The following is a 19,825-nucleotide window of genomic DNA, read 5'->3' as shown; positions in this document are numbered from 1 at the left end:
CTCTCCTTGTTTTAAATGTTTACCGAAAAGAAATACTTTTCGGTAAACATTTAAAACAAAAATTAGAAATGATGACTGATGCTACTTATGCCTTTAATGTGATAAATAGTATCAAACAAGAATTCTGAGAACTCTGAACAATCATTTTTTATTTAAAAAAAAATTTGCTATGAGTATTTCTTTTCCAAAAATCAACAACTTTAATTTCTAATCAGCAGATGACTTTTTACTATTAATTATTGGTAGAAAACATGATTAGTATTTATTATTTTAAGTACAGAGTTATTACAAGTTAATCATCAGGTTTTAATGTCCTGTAACTTCCAAAGTATTGAGCTGAGTAATCCACACCAGACACAAAACAATAGAGAAACTCTCCAAACTTTAAACACGTGCATGAAGACTTCCTTAAGACACACCAGGTGACATTACAACATCAACTATCAAAATGGTGATTATGCAGCAGAAGAAGTTGTGTTGTAAAATATTGAAAGTGCTCATCCTTAGTCAGCATACAGCATGTGTTCTGATAATACCCAAACATGGAATTGGGTGTTGTGTTAATGATCACACAGCACTATACAGATGGCCTCCAAGATCTCATACCTCACACTGGAGATCTGAGAGAATTTTTCCTGTGGGGTATATAAAGGGTGTGGTTAATCTGCCACCATTACCCACATCTTTGGCAGATTTTCGAGACCGCATTACTGCTGAGAAGATGACTATCCATGGAGACAAGCTACAAAACATGGGGCAAACTGAACTACAACTTGGACATGTGTCATGTTACCAAAGGAACATATAGAACATCTGTAGTCCTATAAAATAAATATGAACAATTTCTTATTCTTTTCATGTATCACTCATTGTTATATATGAATTATTGTTGGAAATAAAGCTTGAAATCATAAGATGAATTTTTAATAACCAGTATATTTTCATTCATTTTTACAAACTATGTGAAATGTGCATATTTAAAATTTAAAAATCTTAAAATAAACTAATTTTCCTTTATTGATCAAGTAACATATTTATATTTTCTTCTTCAGTAAGAAATTTCATATTGATTGTTTTTATTTTTAATACAAGTGTAATATTTGAATAATACATTATTGTACAAGGGACGATCAATAAATAAGGTAAGAAGTGTATTTTTGAACATATCTTTGTTAATAGATATATAAAATTACAGCCAGACATACTTATGTAAAAATACTGTTTCCACATAATTGTGAGAGTCGGACTTGAGGAAAATCTGGAGAGAAAATTCATATTTTTCAAAAGTTTTATCCAATTTTATTACTGGAGGATGATTGCATCTCTCTCCCTGGAGTCATTTCCTTTCCCAGGAAACTCCTTGAATATGTCACTGGGAACTAATAACAAAAATTCACGAATGGTGAAGAACGATAATGTGACTTGGAGGTATAAAAGGAGCGACTCAAGAATTAGGGGTCGTCAAGAGTCCAAGAGTTTGTCAATCCTGTTTCCTTCTTTGACATGAGTGCTCTATCCCCGATCGCCTCATCTGCCTTTCTCTAATCTCTCGATTGCCATTACAATCCTTTTGCTGTTCCCAAACCTGACAAGCCAACAGATTCCCTCAACAATCCAAGATAATCCAGTTCAAAAAGACACCAGAAACAAAAAGAGACTGAGAAGTTACCCTCCCTTGTTGCCACCTCTATAATCTTCGATCAACGACAACAATAATCAAGCCACCGATCAAGGTATTTTGCATCACACATAATATTTTAAACTCTCTCTCTCAATTGTTATTAGATAGCATAGAGCTATCTAATAGTGGTATTCCTTTTTTGTTGAATTAAATCAGTTATTTTAGTTGTTAACCTTGTATCTGAGTGATTCACTTCTGATCCGTCTCTCAACCCTCCTCCATCCCGAATCCGATTGCCCACATACAAGACCGTTCGCACAAATCTTGAATTTGTGGCCATTAAGGTTTCTATGTCTACTCTAGAAGACACAGTGATGTCAGTCATGATGAGGCACTAAAGAGGTGCCGACCCTCTGGTCACATAATCAACAAATTTGTCCAATTATTTGTTCCACTGGGGAATCAATGCATCCATTCTGTCAGAAAAGAATTTTGTGTCAAGACCCTCCAGCCAGGCAACATACTCTCCATAATCTGAAATTGTTGTCCACGGAGATAATTTTTCACGGGTACAAAGAGATGGAAGTCATGGAGTTCCAGGTCCAAACTACAGGGAGGGTATTTCAAAACCTCCCAGTGCATACTATTGGTCCGGTAATGGATGCATTAGACAGTGTGCAGTCTTGCATTTTCTTGCAAGAGAGCAAGTCTCTTGAAGATTCTAGGTATGGGCTGTTAGACATCTTCCTCTTTATTGTTACCTTATTTATTGATCCTCCCTTGTACATTCAGATTCATTAGTTTTTCATTTATTTTTGCAAATTTCAGATTTTTATTTGTATTTTTTTAATTTATTCACTACTGGAGATCTTTTTTGGAAAAATTATTGTTAAAATATCTATCTAGCTGCATATTCTGGATAAGTGGTTGATATATAGTTACATTCAACTCAAAATTCTTAAAACAATCCTTAGATTGATACAAATTTAGACTATTTTCAACATCTTTCATTTTAATTTTTTAAACAAATATGCACAAATACAGAAACCATAACTCTAACAACCAAAAGCAGAATTATAGTTAATACGAAACGATTGCCAGATTATATTGGGCTTTATTAAGGCTACTAATTACTAATTAGTAACATTAATACAGCCCAATGTAATCCAGCAATCATTTCGCATTAATCTAAGAATAATCAAGTTTATAGATATTTATATTTGTGCACTTAATACAAAAATTATTATTATTATAAGAAAAACCGAATTAATTAGTATTTTGTAACATTTGTATTAGAATAACAGATTTAGTTTTGATATTTCGATCTTGATTATAAAATTTGATAATTAGTTTATAATCATTATATTTGATTTAACTATTATTATGATGAAATAAATTCTTTATTGTCAAATAAATAATATAATTCTCTTACCTCCAACAGTGCAAAACTGTCCAAATTTATTCTGCGAAGCAATTCTTAAACCATTACTTAAAGTTGATACCCTAGTTTCATAATTATAGTCTGTTGATTTCGCATAAATAGGTACTGGAAACTTTGGCAACGGATCTGTCAAAGGAACTTTATTAAAATCTACTATAGTTTGATTGACTGCTTCACTACTGAAGTATCGATGTATGGATGGTAACCGAAGCTGTGACAAGCTGTAATAAATTTACAGAATAAATTTTATTATTTATTATTTATCAAATAACATTCTTATAAATAAATAAATTATTTTTGGACTACAATAAACCTTTAATTTACAAACAACAACTAGAATAGTTTAGCACAAAATGTACATTTATTATATACCTGTAAAAGTTTACTTATTTAAATATAATTTAAATAATTTGGAAGGGGGAGAAAAAGCAAACAAGAGCTCCTTTCTTGACCTTCCTGGCACTCAAACATAAGGTTAAAGATACCAAAAAAGGAAGTCCAATAATTTTAAATTATACTATGATATAAAATTTAAATAGCAAGAGCTTATAATAGTAACTCTGTTGAATGTATAATAGATGATTGTATAATAGTAACTCTGTTGAATGTATAATAGATGATTGTATAATAGTAACTCTGTTGTAATAAATATATTATTTTTTTTTAAATCGAGAAGTTTAAGCTTAAAAAATACTAAGACACTAGCTCAAAGTTAATATTGTGTGATGGCATCAGTTATGGTTATTTTATTAAAAAATAGTTTTTATATTTATACACAGTGCGGCAATTATATTCCGGGACTGGATCTATAAAAATGAAACAAAACAATTTTATTCAAATCCTTTTATTAAATTATTCAAAATACTCTCCTCCTGCTTCAATACACTTTTTACAGCGATTCAATAGTGATTCAAATGCCTGCTCAAGCTCAATTTTCGGTATTGCCTCTAATATGCGCGTAGACTCTCTTTGGATGGTTTCAATATCATTAAAAATGCATCCTTTCAACTTCATTTTCATTTTTGGAAATAAAGAGAAGTCACATGGTGCTAAATCGGGGGAATACGGCGAATGATTCAACACACAGACTTGATTTCGTGCCAAAAATTGACGAACAATCAATGATGTGTGACTCGGTGCACTATCGTGTAACAAACACCAGTCATCAGAATTGCGATATTCTGGTCGAATTCGACGAATTCTTCTCATTAATCGTTGTAAAACTCCCAAGTAGAAAGCAACAGTAACTGTTTGACCCTGTGGGACGAACTCACGGTGGATGATGCCTTTGCTATCAAAGAAAACAATGAACATCGTCTTGATTTTTGATGGAACTTTTCGTGTTTTCTTGGCTTGAAGTGATGATTTTGACTTCCATTCGGCACTTTGACGTTTTGTTTGTGGGTCATATTGAAAACACCAGGTCTCGTCACCAGTAACAATTGATTTGAGGAAGGTTGAGCTGTTATTCGCTGCTCGTACAATATCTCTGGAATGTTCTAGTCTCATCAATTTTTGCTCTTGGGTTAGTGTGTGCGGAACAAATTTAGCACAGACTTTTGTTTTGCCCAAATCTTTTTTAAGAATTTGTCGTATTGTCTCTTTGTTAATGTTTAATGCCTGTTCCATCATTCTCAGTGTCGCAATGCGATCGTTGGATACAAATTCTTGCACTTTTTGAATCGAATCTGCTGTTCGAATTGTTATTGGCCTTCCCACACGTTTGTCGTCCTCCAGTGATTGTCTGCCTTCCAAAAATTGCTTGTGCCACTCAAAAGTCTTTGACCGTGATAAACACTCACTTCCATACACTTTTTGCATCATTTTGAACGTTTCTGTGGCACTTGTGCCAAGTTTAGCGTGAAATTTAATAACAGCACGTTGTTCCATTATTGTTTTCCGACATGTAACAAAATAAACTGATAAACAAAATATCAAAAACAACGATAAATGTCAACCGATTTAAATAAAAGTTTTAGGTTATGTTCATATATGTCCAAACTTCATATGACATAAAATTTAAACAGATGTTGCTACTGGTTGCTGAGATATAGCTTCAGTCCCGGAATTTAATTGCCGCACTGTGTATTTATTATAAGAAACCAAAAGGCTGCATTTTGAGGGTAGAGATGAGTTTTTATAAAAACTTTAAATGCCAATAACAACAAAAATTTTCATTAAGTCTTATCATCTCAAAATTAATTTTTAACAAATATTTAATAAGAGGAAAAAGGGGGAGCGATAAAATTCTACATCCACATATCTTTATTCTACAGCTTTTGCACTTCAATTTCATCTTTCCAGAAAAGTTAGTTCAACTAAAAAGTGTGTGATCTAGCTACTTCAGCAGCCCCTTGTTCAGAAAAGAAAAATATACACTCTGATCAATTAGTCTGGCTCATTCAGATAAAAAGAATACTTATTTAGAGTGGAGATAATAAAGGAACGAATCAAAAATATTCAAATTCAATTGGGTCAAAATAACTTAACTACTAAACACAAATATTACAAAGGAAACTATCGATACATATTCAATAAATTAAATTGTTGCATTCTGTATTTAAAATAAATGAATTATAACAAAATATAAAAACATTTTTAAAATTATTAAATATAAAATACATTTTCTTTCATTTAAATAAAAATAAAAAAAAAAAAATTAAATTAAATTTAAAATGCCAGAGTCGACACATTTTTCCCAACTCCAACTCCTCTGGCCAGAAATTCCTCCCAACTCTGATTCCACAGCCCTGTGTATCTTATCAATGAAATTGTGACAATCTCTAGTATTACACCACTGTGAGCAAGTAAAGAGCATTTAGTGTGAAAGTTTTTAGGATTATTTTAAATTATTAATGATTTTACATCATTATTACATTTTTAATTGTGATTTTTTTTATAATGTCACGTGATGAGACCATTTTCTTGGATCAGTTAGTACTTTTCCATAATCAAGATTGAACAGTTTTGAACAAAATGGCTAGCGGATAAATCATTCTGTAAATAAACTTGCAGAATGATTTATCTGCTAGCCATTTTGTTGGTTTTCAGTGCATTTGTACACAAAGCTCAAGAGATTGAAGTCTTAAATCAAGCTTTAAGTTCATCGGCCATTGTTTTCTTTGGGATAACAGGCGGTATTTAACAAAACACAGATCTTTATAAATTCCACAGTGATCAGGACTTAAAAATATTTCAGTTCATTTTATGGTAAATGATATGAAATATTTTTTGATATTTTGGAAGCATCAACAGAATGTTAAAAAGTAGAAAAAGTGACCTAAGAGGTTTTATTGTCTTACCCAAAACTAAAAACACTATATATCAATCTTCTTTATAAAGAATCCACCTTCAGTGCAGTGTCTTGTCAAAAAAGTCCATTATTTTTAGTTTTCTTTATGTGGAAGAAATGGAGAGATCAGATTAGGGAGGACACTGAAAGAGTAGGAGTAAGCTGAAAAGATATTGAAGGACATGAAGTATGAAGTAATAGAAATAGAGGGATCTAAATCACATGACCCAATGCAACATGTTGGAACAGGTGTTATAAAACAATGAATTATAATTATTGAATCTTCAAGTTTTAATTATTTTAACAAGCCCATTTAATGTCAGAGTCACTTTTTTTTTTCTATAGCTTTTTCTACATGATGTTGCTGTTTCTTATCAGATGTCTTCACTCCTTTTGTTTGTTAATTTTCTCTTCAGTTAATTCCTTTTCTTTCAGATCAGTCTTTATATAACAGACATGTGCAAATGCGGCTCCGAGAGCTGTATGCGGCTCTTTCTGAGTTACACGTGGCTCTTGCTGAAAGTGTTAATTTCTGTTTTTTATTATTACTTTTACAATTTTATTTTTATAATTTTGTGAAAATATGTTTATTAAAAAAATTCAATATTTGTTTTATATTATATTTGTATTAATAATATTATTATATTTAATAATAATAATATTTATATATAACAAAACTGTGCACCTTACCATACTATCCGTCATGACAGTACAGAACTGCAGCTCCCATGCATTTTGCAAAACCTACATTTCGGCTCCCACTGGATTCTTGCTTGCCCACCCCTGTTATATAACCTTTCCATCTTTTCCTTTACATATTCTTACTCCTCCTCCCCTCAACTCCTGCCTTTCATCATTCTACCCACTTATTTGTTAACACTACATAATATACCTATATCATTGCTGTCTCAGAAAACCATAATTAAAAAATTTTTTTTATAAATTCCATGATTATTAGTTGATAATGATTCTGTCAACATTAATAAGAAACTATCTGATTAAATTTTATTTAGTAAATATGTAATGCACTAAACATCTAAAATACATAAATTTAAATTCTTACAAGAGTTTTCAATGTTTACAACAGATCCATTTTAAAAACTGAGAACTCTAACACAATAAAGTACAAGCATATATTTTCAATATCTCAATTTTTCTGTATGATTTATGCAGCCAGAAGTATGGCATTATGTCATGTTTTTGACAAGTGCAAAATACACCATTTATTACCCAACAGGTGATTTTATTCATACAAATAGTTCTCATTATAAATTTAAATGGTTACATCAGAAGTCCTAGCAATTTCACATGATTAACAAAGAATAATATTAAGATACTGCAAAACTGGATGAGATTACAATAAAAGCACCAACTAACACCTGTAATCCAGTTAAAATAAACAAATTTATTATAAGAACAAACATTTTTAAACTGTTTTTGACAAGACTATGTCTTGTTTATAAAATCATACTGCCAGCTTGTGTTACCAGCTTAGAGATAAGAAGGGGTACATGTCAGGAGTTGCAATTTGCCACAGATTACTAGGTGCCCAAATCATTTGCGCATAAAAAATCCAGACTTGTAGGTAGTCAGGGGACCAAGAACCAAGTCAAAATAAAATACAAAATGGCAACCCTCTTCTACAAACAGGCAAAACAGGCATCTCACCCCACCAAAGTCAGGTGGGGAGAGTACCACTCACAGTCATTCTAAGAAGTGAACTCTGACCCTAGGACTGAACATGTAGTATTTTCTTTGTTAAATAAAATTTGTAATCTAATTTTGTAAATTTGGGAGTGCTTCAAATATGACATCAAAATGGTTTTATGTTGTTACAAGTGGGTTTTTTTAAACATTATCTAGTATAGTAAAATGGTGGGACCGATAAAAATTTGACGTGCAGGGCAGAGGGTGCCACCGCGTGGCCTTCGCCCTCTGACCTCACTTTGTTCCCAAACCAACGAGGAGAGACATCTTTTTACTTCATGTTAGTTAAACCTTTCTAGTCAACAGCCGTGCCAATCTTGGATTTGTATTATATCTCGACACTATTGTAAATATCGTGTAACCAATCCAAATTAAGTAAATTATCAGTTTCTCAGTTAATTTTTACCGGCAGAACAAAAGACACAGAACACATGGCAATAGCCACGATTATTTTTTTCAAAAACATTTAGGAGAGTGGGGCTTGCACTCTCCTAAAATTATTTAACGTCAAGTACTCTACAAACAGTCAAGTGGGCTATTCAAAGCTGACACAGTCGCACGGGCTAAATAGTTAAACACGACAGTCTTAGCGGACGACGGTATCGAATTAAACTTACAACTGGTGTCCTGCTAACATAAAAGAACTGTCAATGCTTTTAAAGGAATGCTTTTAGAATAATGACAGACTGTAACATATAAAGCAGACATTGTATTTTAAAAACTGAATTCTTGAAAGTCTATCCTTTTAACACACATTTATTATGTAGATTTATATGTTTTGGTGTTTGTTATGATTTGTATGTTTTATATGCAGATTTATTTACATCTTTGTCGGCAAATTAGTAAATAAATCTACATAAAACGTAATCGAGTTATTTTATATAAGTTATAAGAGAAATCTTATCAAAATATAAAGCAATGTGCTCGAGAAATTTTATTTTTTAAATATTTTTTTACAAATTTTGTAGAAACAATAGTTTCAATTATTGTGAATATACGTCTGACAAGAGCTATATTATATGTATATAATTTATTATTATTCTTAACTTACCTGACATTTAATCGACTTGCTAGTAATTGCGATCCCCTACACGCCGACGCCATTTTAGTTTATTGAATTTAAACCGTGTTGCCAGTTTTATAATGACAAGACAAACAATAAACTTTACCGCATTAATTTTTAGTAATAACTTCATGATAATTAGAGAAAAATTATTTCTATTATTAGTATAATATATATATTTAAAAACCGAAACTTTTCATATAATTTGTTTTAGGTATATTTCCTCATTATGAACTCTTATTGCGTGACTGACTTCTCTGTAAGAAGGATTGTTAATCAATATGGTTGAAAGAATAGCATATTCAATGGTGTTATAACGAATTATAAGACTAAGGATAGTGTTTGAACCCGACAGTGGTGTAGTTCATTTTTTCATTTTTGACTCTTTCAGCTTTGTGAACACTGGAGAATCTCTATCGCGCCCATCGTGGGTTTCACTAAGCTCGTAATGGTGCGACAGGAAAACAAATTTGTCTAGTATATTTAAAAAAATTTCAGAGCAGACTAGAACCGAATATAACTCGAATTTGATCTTCCAGGGAGGCAGGCTGATGTCTTCACTGCGTCGGCTTTTCGACCGACCTACTATAAGCTTGGCTGAACGGCCTGACCATCTTTAAAATATTTTAGAAGGGGAATTACTCCATCTTCCCCAGCGCTACCTACGCTGAGAACACGGAGATTCGTTCTCAGGATGCATAATCGACATATCCACGAACCAGTGTTCGTGCTGTTCGTGGATATGTCGGCTCCCGTCCCTCACCATCCGGCCGCCCCATTGTGGGCCTGGCCAAACCCATAATCGACTTGCAAAATAAGGCCCTCTTAGTGCTTACAGGGCAGAAAGAGTTAAAAAAAATAAACCCCTAATCACTCGGTCATCCCGCTGTCAATTTCCGAATACAGGAGCATAGTTGCCAGATCTAAAGGTTAAAAAGTAGCGTGGTTGTGCTCTAACAGTAGCGGATTTGAACTGTTTGTAGCCCAAACAATAAAACCGAATTATTTTGCAACTATGCACTTTTACTAATGAAATAAGTTTGTAATATAGTAATATATATATATATATATATATATATATGGACATTCGATGTATCTGCATCAATTTTCTCTAAATCAAAGCGAGTCATTCGCAGGCGCGGCGATTCATTTTTCGAACTTAGAAACTTAGCGACTGCGACTTTTGTTTTCAGTTTTAAGGCCTCTCTGTTTACACTGTATCAAGAACTGTTGTATCTGTTAGACTACTTTAGAGACTGTCGGAGAGATTAGTAAAAACTAGTTAGACTCGCGTAACTGGTTATACAACAAAGAATACACAAAGATTACACTGTCTTGACTCGCGGAAGGTCAGCGCTGGAAAGGGGAGTGTGAAACGAGGTCACCGTCTCCGAAGGGTTAACAATGGAAGTGTTAAGAAAAAGCGACGTGCAATATTTACAGGCGCAGATGCGTTTTTGCGGAAAATCGAACATATTTTCAGACCCATCTAAAAATTCTCTAATTAGTCTGGAAACGGGGAAACCTAATTATTGCATTCTGTGAAAAAAGATGAGATTGGCTATAATGCAATAATCTTAATCTTCGCTGTCGTTATTTTTGCCCGAGTAACACTGGGCCTATTCACTACATTTTTAGTAGACGTTACCTTTTTTTTTTTTTTTAGGTATTCCTTGGAATATTTAAAAAAAGGAAAAAAAGGAAACGTCTACTAAAAATGTAGTGAAATCATCAAATTAGAGAAAGGAACGGTCTAAAACAGAAGTAGAATCAAGAAGTCAAGCGGGAAAAAACAGGAAAACGAAGTAAAAGTACAAATAAATTTGTGAGTAGCATATTTCCGTTTTAAAAAAATAATTAAAAATAGGCGCATATTGATAGATATATGAGAGGAAAAAAATTAATAAAATTAGCAGTGTTAGTGGCAATGGATTGTGGATTGTAGATTACTGGAGCGAACGACGGATAGAAAACGGAAGCAAAGTATCTTTATCTTTGTTAAACGTTGCAACTTTATTTATACAATTAAGTGTAATGAAATTAAATAAAACTTTATTAGTTTTGTATGATACAATAAATATTGTGCGATTTTATATATGAAAATAAAAAAGTAGCGTATTTTTAAGAATTGTAGCCTGAAGGTAATTATTACTAGCCCAAAAAGTAGCGTGTCGCCCAATTTAAAATTTTTGTAGCGAGGGTACTTAAAAAGTAGCCCAATCTGGCAACATGTACAGGAGAGTTTATTCGTCAGATGCGAGGCGAGAGAGTAGTCACGTGGCCGGATGGCATCGAGAAATATCACGTGATACACTTCGTATGCATCCGCCGTCCAATGTGCCGCCCCGCGACGAAAACAAGCTTAAGCAATGGCGTCTCGAACGGGGCACAATCGGTAAGTAGTCTTATGAAATTTTGTTTATAACACTTTATATACAGATCGCCCAGAAAAATGTTATGCGTTTTCTGGAACATACCATTATAAATAATTTTTGTCAAGAATTAAGACTATTAATGATTATATCTGATGTTCGGGTAATATTTCTAAACAGTTGATACATTTTATATAGTTTTTCCCTAATTATTGAAATTAATATACAACAAGTAATAAGCTTTTTGTCCTCTTAGAAATAATTAAGTAGCACAATTATTCACTTTTTATTGGGACTTACACACACAGAGTTGGAGTATAAGTCCTAACAAAAAGTGACTAATTGTGCTACTTAAAGTTAATGTGTTAAATAATAAATGAACAGCAGCTGAAGAAATCCAATATGTTTATATTTAGGAAAGAAACATATGCTACAGAACAGTAGGTAATTACATACAAGGCTAGGTCATCTAAGCATGAAAAATAAGTTATATCTTTGTTTATATGACTTTTAGGACCTAGATGACCTAGTTTTAATAATAAATCAATTCATATTAATATAAGTTTTAATTAGAATATTTTATTACTTATATGAAGATTGAATTTGTGCAAGCTAAGTGTTCTTTTGTTGTACAAATCTAAGCATTTTGCTTTTAAAATAGACATTTTTACTTTAAAAACTATAGTAATCTTAAAGTTTAGCTTGATCAAATTTAGATCTGTCTCATCTAAAATGTGATTAAACACATATATATACTTTTTAAACATAAATAATTTAATTATATTTACTGCTTATGTTTTCAGTTGATCCAAACAAAAGACAAGGAACAGATGCAGCTCCTTCTGGAAGTCAGTCTGTCACATTTAATTGGAATGATGAGACCACACGCTTGCTTCTTGATGAATATAAAATAAACAAAAGCATGTTTTCGTCTCCATATTTCAAAAAAAAAAAACAAATGTGGAGGAAAAATATCCAATAGCTTTAAAAGCTATGGCTATTCCGTAACAGCACTTCAATGCAAAAATAAATTTAAATCTTTAAAAAATAATTATAAAATAATAAAAGATGGTAATAATAAAAGTGGATCGTGCAGAAGGAAGTGCCGTTACGTGGCTGAGTTGGACGAAATATTTGCAAAGGATCCAGCTGTACAGCCTGTTTCCTTTGCAAGTTCATCTTCCGGATTCAATAATTCTGTTGCCATAAAAGAAAATGGAATTATTATTACAACTCCAGAAACTCCATCACCAAAAGCATCTGCTAACAAAAAGTGCAGAAAAGAAGAACCTGAATAGTTTAGTAATTACAGACTTAGTGTCGAAAAATGCCACGAAGAAAATATGAAAATGAAAAAATTATTATTAGAAAAATTACAATGTTTAATTGATAAATTGTAAAACAATTACATTTTGTAAATAAAATATTGATTTATAGTTTGAATGTGTTTTAAGTTGCTTTACAGTGGTTAAATTAATTGTAAATAAATCACTAAAATATTGAAATCATCATTTATGAACTCAACATGAAAACTTCTATTTTTCTGTGAAATGACATGACAAAGAATAATTTTCTAAACAGATATTACATTGTACAGAAATACTGTAATTATCAAACATGATTTCTGAGAGCTTAGAAACTATCAGAAATAAGTTGTCTTTTTCTTTGAGCAGCATTGTTATATTGTATATTAGATGATTCAGTTTCAAGAGTTTCATCATCACAGTTAACTGTGTCAAATTTGTCAAAATCATCCCTGCCATCAAACAGATGTTATGAAGTACACAAGCTGATATGTAGAGAGGCAACATTGATGTTTTATTTGCATCAAATTATATTAATCGTCTAAATCTTCCTTTTAATAATGCAAACTCCTCTCAATAACAATTCTGCTTTTTGACAGATTATTATATGTATGCATTTGAGCAGTTGGGTGACCATTATTTTTAAATGGTACCATCAATGACACCATAAGTGGGTAGGCAGCATCTCCCACAATATGATAATCTGATTAGGAAGTATCACTAAGTTTCTGAATCACTTCAGAATTTCTAAAGACTCTGGCATCATCGACAGAACCAGGGAAGCCACAATAACAGTCTGTAAAAATTAAGTTGACTGCAGACTGCCTGCAAAATTACAGAAGGAAAATTCTTCCAGTTTACATATTTTTCTGCCGCTTCACTTGGAGCTTTAATAGGAATATGGAACCCATCAATTGCAACCAATTATACCTGGAAAGCCAGCTATATTTTTTAATTTTCTTGTTAAATAGGCAAATTCTTCTAATTTTGGCCATTTTATAACATCACTTGCCATTTTCAGGGTATATTTTGAGATGTTGAATCTGTCTGCTACTGACCTATAATAAAATAAAAAAGTTAATTATACTTAAAGTTAATAAACAGCAATATTACCATACAAATTATTTATATTAACTTCATTAAGTTTAACAGACGATGAATTTCTTTAATTAGGAAAATTATTATAAATTTATTTCTATTTGTAAATCTTTAATATTGGAAAATTTCATACGTAATTAGTAGCAATGAATTATGTTATCATTTAACTATTGGCTTATCTAATTTTAAAACATTATTTAATAAATTTAAATACAGTATTTAGCTTTAAAATTTAGGTAAAAGTCCATCCTTACTGCATGGGGCGTTTGTTTTAATTTTCTCGACAGAATTTCGAAAGTACAGTACATCGCTTCATTCTAAAATGACGTTGGAAGTCGTCACTTAAATATGAAGAAACAACACTTTCTACGTATCCTTTCATACGCAGTCTTCTTTTTGAAGTTTCTAAAATGACATAACTTCCAATCTCGTCGTCAGAATCATCCGAAAAAAATACTTCAGACACAATTGCACTAACAATGTGTACAACTTCTGATCAAGAAACGGCCATTTTCTAAACGAATCGTTCGGAAAATCTAAAAACAACGCAGCGTTGCCACAATGAAATTTCAAAATGTACTGAAGCTCCTTCAAAAAATGTACTATTTTCCTTCAAAATGTACTATTTCTATGGTTGTTATTGTTAATTGTCTACTTGGACTTTACTTATTAATAGGACTTTATACTGGTGTTTAAAGATTGGCACACTATTACTACAGGTGATATAATAAAGAAATTTTGTTTTTTCGTGAACTAACTCTCATTACTGTGCCAATCTTTAAACACAAGTATAAAGTCCTATTAATAAGTAAAGTCCAAGTAGACAAACAATAATATTCGAATTAAGAACAGTAAGGCTTTACAATTATTTCTATGGTTGGTTGCTTTTGATATTAATATACCATCATCAATTTTGTGCTTATTTCAAATTCGTATTTATGAATACTTTAAAATTAAATATTTCATAAAAAGATTTTATGAAAATAGTTTGTATGTGTAGTGATATCCTCCCTCACTTACGGTTTGGTCGGAAAGGGTGCAATCCACCTACTCGCGGTAATAAAGGGTTGTAAAAGGGGATAATAAATATAGACAAAGAACCATAAAAGGAAGGGAGACAGTGAGAGGAGTTCGGGACACAAGAGAGAGAGGAAGGGCAAAGTGGTGGTCCCTGAGTGGAGAATAAAGTTTATTTGTGTAGAATATCTGACTGTTTAATTTTGCGAGACGAACCGACGGGGCGGAATCCGCTGATTCAGAACGGGTTCCCTACATTGGCGCAGCCGACAGGATTGTGGAGCCAGATCGACAAGATTCGATCCGTGGAAAGGGATTACGATCCAGAATAAGAAGAGGTAGGAAAATTTTGTACTTTCGGAAACGAAATCCACGGCGGGATGCTAAGCGTAAAGGGAGTCAGAAAAGAAGATCTACGGATCGTAACGGAAGAGCTTTGTGGCACAATAGACGATAATTTGAAGGTATCGGAGTTAAGGGAGCTTATCATAACCCTTTCCATGCTGGCGATCTACAGCAAATAATTGAGTGGAATTCGTCATGCGGCGCATTTTTTGCAGTTTTTGGATAATTTTTAAATCGCGATATTTCGCTTTAAAATCGCGCTATGTTTAATGTGTTTTTTTGCGTTTGATTAAGAACATATTACAGTTTACGATTGTTTAATTTTTAATTTAATAGAAAATTAAAATAATATGAAAATTTGAAGCTTACGAACAAAAGAAAAAAATAATTAATTTACAGAAAATCGCTAAACTTTGTACATTTGTTAGTTAGATACATCTGTCTTCTTTTAAATAAAAGAAACCGCAGCTCTCTAGCTAGAGCGGGGGAGAAGTTATTGCTATTATTTACACTATGTCTCTAATTACTTGGCAGGGAGAGGGTCTATTTTACCGAAATATTTATGGCCCAGAGGTGGTCACAAACACTTTTTGGCTTAAACAAAGTCAATCGACCTACAGAATAGCGAATCAAAGCTAAGATCGCTGGAAAATCGAATATAACGCAAAATAATCGAATTTTTTGATTAATTACGCCGAAAGGCGTATGCCGCATCACGAATTAACGGCAAGTCACGTGACATACGCCTAAAGGCGTATAACCGCATGAAAAGGGATAAAAAGTGACGATTTTGCTAGCGACCCGAATTTTGTATTGGAAATTTTAACCTCAACTGTGGCTGAAAGGAAACAGAAGGAAGAGCAAGAAGCGGAAAGGGAACGAGAAGCGGAAAGAGAACGCGAACGCCAGCATCAGTTGGAGTTGGCGCGAATTAATGCTAATATTCAAAGCAGAACGAGTAACGGTGATACTAGCTTTGCGGACAGCCACCCGGGTAATGAGCCCGTAATAAATATCGAAAAATTTATTAAAAGCGTGAAAACCCTAACGCTGCCAGTTCCAACTAGGTCTGAGAATTGGAACCTATTTTTCTCATCCATAGAGCGAGCATTCGAATCAAAGAATGTGCCGGAAGAGATAAAAGCGGAGATATTGATGAATATTCTGGGGGAAAAGGCCGCAAAAATCTTGATCTATATAACCGGAGACGAATTAAGGGATTATTTGAGTGTTAAAAAATTAGTGTTACGAGAATATGAACCGTCAGCCCAATGCTGTCTAGAGAATTTCCGAAGTGCTAGACGTAGGCCCGACGAGACCCACATGTAATTTATGTCGAGGCTAGCCGCCGCGTGGGGATATTATTGTGAATTGAGGAGAGTGAAGGACCTGGAAGCCTTAAAGCAACTGATTGTTTCGGACAGATTATTCCAGACATTGGATGCCGACACGGCGGCTCACATAAGCGTTCGTCAGGGGAATGGCTGGTTTAACCCTATCGACATGGCGAGAGAGTGCGATCTGTATTTTGAAAGCAAAGGGAGATCACTAACCGAGACATACGACGACTCGCAAAGATTGCGGCGCCTTTCAGAACGGCAGGGTGCTAGTCAGAAGTACGTTCCCCCGCCACTGAGAGACGAGAGGCGGAAAAACGGACCTGACTATCGCCAGGACATAAGACGGAGAGAGAGCTACATCTGTAAATCAACAGAACACATTTCTAGATCCTGTCCACAAAGGATGAGAACTCCGCCCACAAACGATAATCACATTCAAAGATCCTCAACGGATTGGAGACGAAACGAGGGCGCGATAGTGGCGAACATAAGGTCTGAATTCTTTGAGAAAAAGACGAGGGGTCATTTGAAGTCAGTCGCTGGCATCCAACCCCTACAATATGTTACGATAAATATAGATGGGCAAGATACCGAAGCTATTGTAGATTCAGGCACCCAAGTTCCAGTCTTGCGTCCCGAAGATGTTACCAGCCCGAATGATAGAGACTGGGGAACGATAGTTTTGAGCTCAGCGTTTGGAGAAGAGATTAATAGGCACGGACAGTAAAGGTCCCTGTCGCTATTAAAGACCGTCGCAACCAAACTTTATTATCCCCCGTAGAAGTCACGGTGGCACTGACCGAAAAACTGAAGGGCCCTCCTCTCATGCCGCCAGGTATTCTCAAAATGTTGGAAGGACAAGCTGGAGTGTATAGACCTCCTCATCTTCGTAATCGTGTTAGTGGAACAGATAGTCGTGAACCAACTGATTGGGACCGAAACCGGTACTCAGATACGAGCGATCGATACATAGATCTTTACAATAAAACATTGTTTGAGAGGACCGATAGTTATAATAGAATTTATCCGAGCCCAAGTGATCCTAGTAGTCGGAATTACAGTGACCATGAAGATCTTAAAAATGTAAATAATTGGGAAGGCAGTCACAAACGAGAAGCAGATTTCTCTAATTTTAGAAGAAGAAATCTAAAAATTGGTCCTGATAGCTACATGTCATATATGAGAGGTAGTGAACGTGATCGTAACTGGCGAGATCTCTATGCTCCAAAAGATGCTCCACGGGACCGCCGGCGGGACGGCGTTCACGGAAGTAAAAGTGTCTGGAATCACCGAAAAGGTAGTAGACATTCCGAGTACGATGACAATCGGAGCAGGCAAGGTGAACAAAAGACCAATCATCAAGGAAAATATTTAAGGGGTAGAGGTAGGGGGTACGGCTCCAGCGGTCTCCGATCTCGTGATTATCGTCCGTTCGGCCGTGATCGAGGAAGCACAAATCGCATCGCAGTGTCAAATAAATATTCATCTTCTGCTGTTGGTTACGGAGGAAATAACTATAATCTTCAATATAAAGGCGACTATGGTGAAAATTACGATCTCACCAACGACTGGTAGGGTAACTGAGAACTTTTGTAACAGTTGACGATGAAGGTGGCAATGGACTTTCTGGTGGAATTCACGATACTTCCGGTTCAATAACATGTTGGTGACATTAAAAGTGACGTTTGTTTCAACGTGTAGTGATGAGAACTATGGACATAATTTGTGTAAAAAGAAAATTGTGATATGCTGTGTATCGTCTATATGAATCTTTTGTATTCTTTAGAACAGTGATTCTCAAAGTGGGGGTCGCGACCCCTAAGGGGGTCGTGAAAAATATTTGGGGGGTCGCTGAAAAATTGATGCCAAATCAATTTTTTTTTCAAATATTTTATAAATTTACTATAGATTCATGTTCAAAAATAGTAGAAATAAAAAATATATAAAATAATTTTTACTTAAATAAATTGCGCACATAAATAATAAAAACAATATAAATATTCAAATACGAGCCTAAATATAATATTCATAAATTTGTGCGCTGTTGGAGAATCCCCCGAGTTCCACTCTCCGCCTAAACTATGATAGAACAGCGTTGTCATTTGGAACGATGTTCGCTAGCAGCGTTGCGTCTGTAGGCAAGTCGACTTAGGTAGAGCGTCGATTATCTGAAAACCGATCAACCGAAAGCGTTTCAGTCGGCAAATTTGAATTTCCGCTAGTGCTGTTGTGCTGCAATATTTGGCTCTATGTCTTAGGATACTCCGATATTATTTTAGTTGATATGCGTTTTTAGCTGGCAGCCTGGCGCGACCATGAGAGGGTATTAAGGACGCGCCAGTATTTGAACGAGACTTTTTTCCCATCGTGAATGGTAAGTTATGCTTGCTTTTCTGAGGACTGTGTTGTGCTAAAACGAAACGTTTTGAGACAAGATAAACTTCCGAAATTTTGTTTTTATATTTTTTAATATATTTATTTTGTTTGTGAAAAATAAAGAAATAATTTTTAAAAAAATTTCGTTAGTCTTAACATTGACAAAAATTCAACGCAAAGCGACACGCAACGGAGAGAAATTTCAACATGGAATAGATTAATTAAACAAAAGAAATTAACTTATCCTGAATTTAAATTAACCCCCTACCTCCGGGATGTTTTTCTACACATACTCATTCTTCGGGGGTCCTTTGAAATTTTTAAATGCAAAAGGGGGTCGCGGACCAAAAAGTTTGAGAAAACACTGCTCTAGAAGCTAAGTTTTGTTGTAACCTCATTTTTCGGAAGTTTAGTTCAGATTCGTGTTCGGGTTAACACTTATCTTGCGGCGGAGGTGTAGTGATATCGGACCTTCTCGTCCTCCCTCACGGTTTGGTCGGAAAGGGTGCAATCCACCTACTCGCGGTAATATAGGGTTGTAAAAGGGGATAATAAATATAGACAAAGAACCATAAAAGGAAGGGAGAGAAAAGGCGGGAAGGGAGACAGTGAGAGGAGTTCGGGACACGAGAGAGAGGAAGGGCGAAGTGGTGGTCCCTGAGTGGAGAATAAAGTTTTTTTGTGTAGAATATCTGACTGTTTAATTTTGCGAGACGAACCGACGGGGCAGAATCCGCTGATTTTTTTTTTTTTTTTTTTAACTCTTTCCTCCCTGGTGGCACTAAGAGGGCCTCTTATAGACGGCCCATTATGGGTTCGGCCAGGCCCACAATGGGGCGACCGGGTGGT

The 19,825-nt window shown here is 34.2% G+C and overlaps 1 protein-coding gene and 1 long non-coding RNA gene across 2 annotated transcripts in view; one reads left to right on the top strand and one right to left on the bottom strand.

Moving 5' to 3' along the window:
- LOC136983627 (mitochondrial-processing peptidase subunit alpha) overlaps positions 1 to 9,200 on the bottom strand; it is a 45,068-nt gene extending 35,868 nt beyond the window's left edge. The window contains exons 1-2 of the mRNA XM_067280427.1: positions 9,113 to 9,200; positions 3,054 to 3,283 (exon numbers count right to left, since the gene is read on the bottom strand). Coding sequence (XP_067136528.1) covers positions 3,054 to 3,283; positions 9,113 to 9,165 — 283 coding nt within the window. The 5' untranslated portion in view covers positions 9,166 to 9,200. The remainder of the gene's footprint in view (positions 1 to 3,053; positions 3,284 to 9,112) is intronic.
- Positions 9,201 to 11,458: 2,258 nt separating this feature from the next.
- On the top strand, positions 11,459 to 12,939 carry LOC136983588 (uncharacterized). Its single transcript, XR_010882064.1, has 2 exons — positions 11,459 to 11,519; positions 12,300 to 12,939. It is a non-coding gene; the product is annotated as an uncharacterized lncRNA (long non-coding RNA).
- The last annotated feature ends 6,886 nt before the right edge of the window (positions 12,940 to 19,825 follow it).

Source organism: Centruroides vittatus, unplaced genomic scaffold (assembly GCF_030686945.1).
Source record: "Centruroides vittatus isolate TY-2023 unplaced genomic scaffold, ASM3068694v2 contig_884, whole genome shotgun sequence".
NCBI classification, from domain to species: Eukaryota; Metazoa; Arthropoda; class Arachnida; order Scorpiones; family Buthidae; genus Centruroides; species Centruroides vittatus.
Note: the sequence above shows the minus strand (reverse complement) of the source record. Positions and strands in the feature narration are given on the sequence as shown.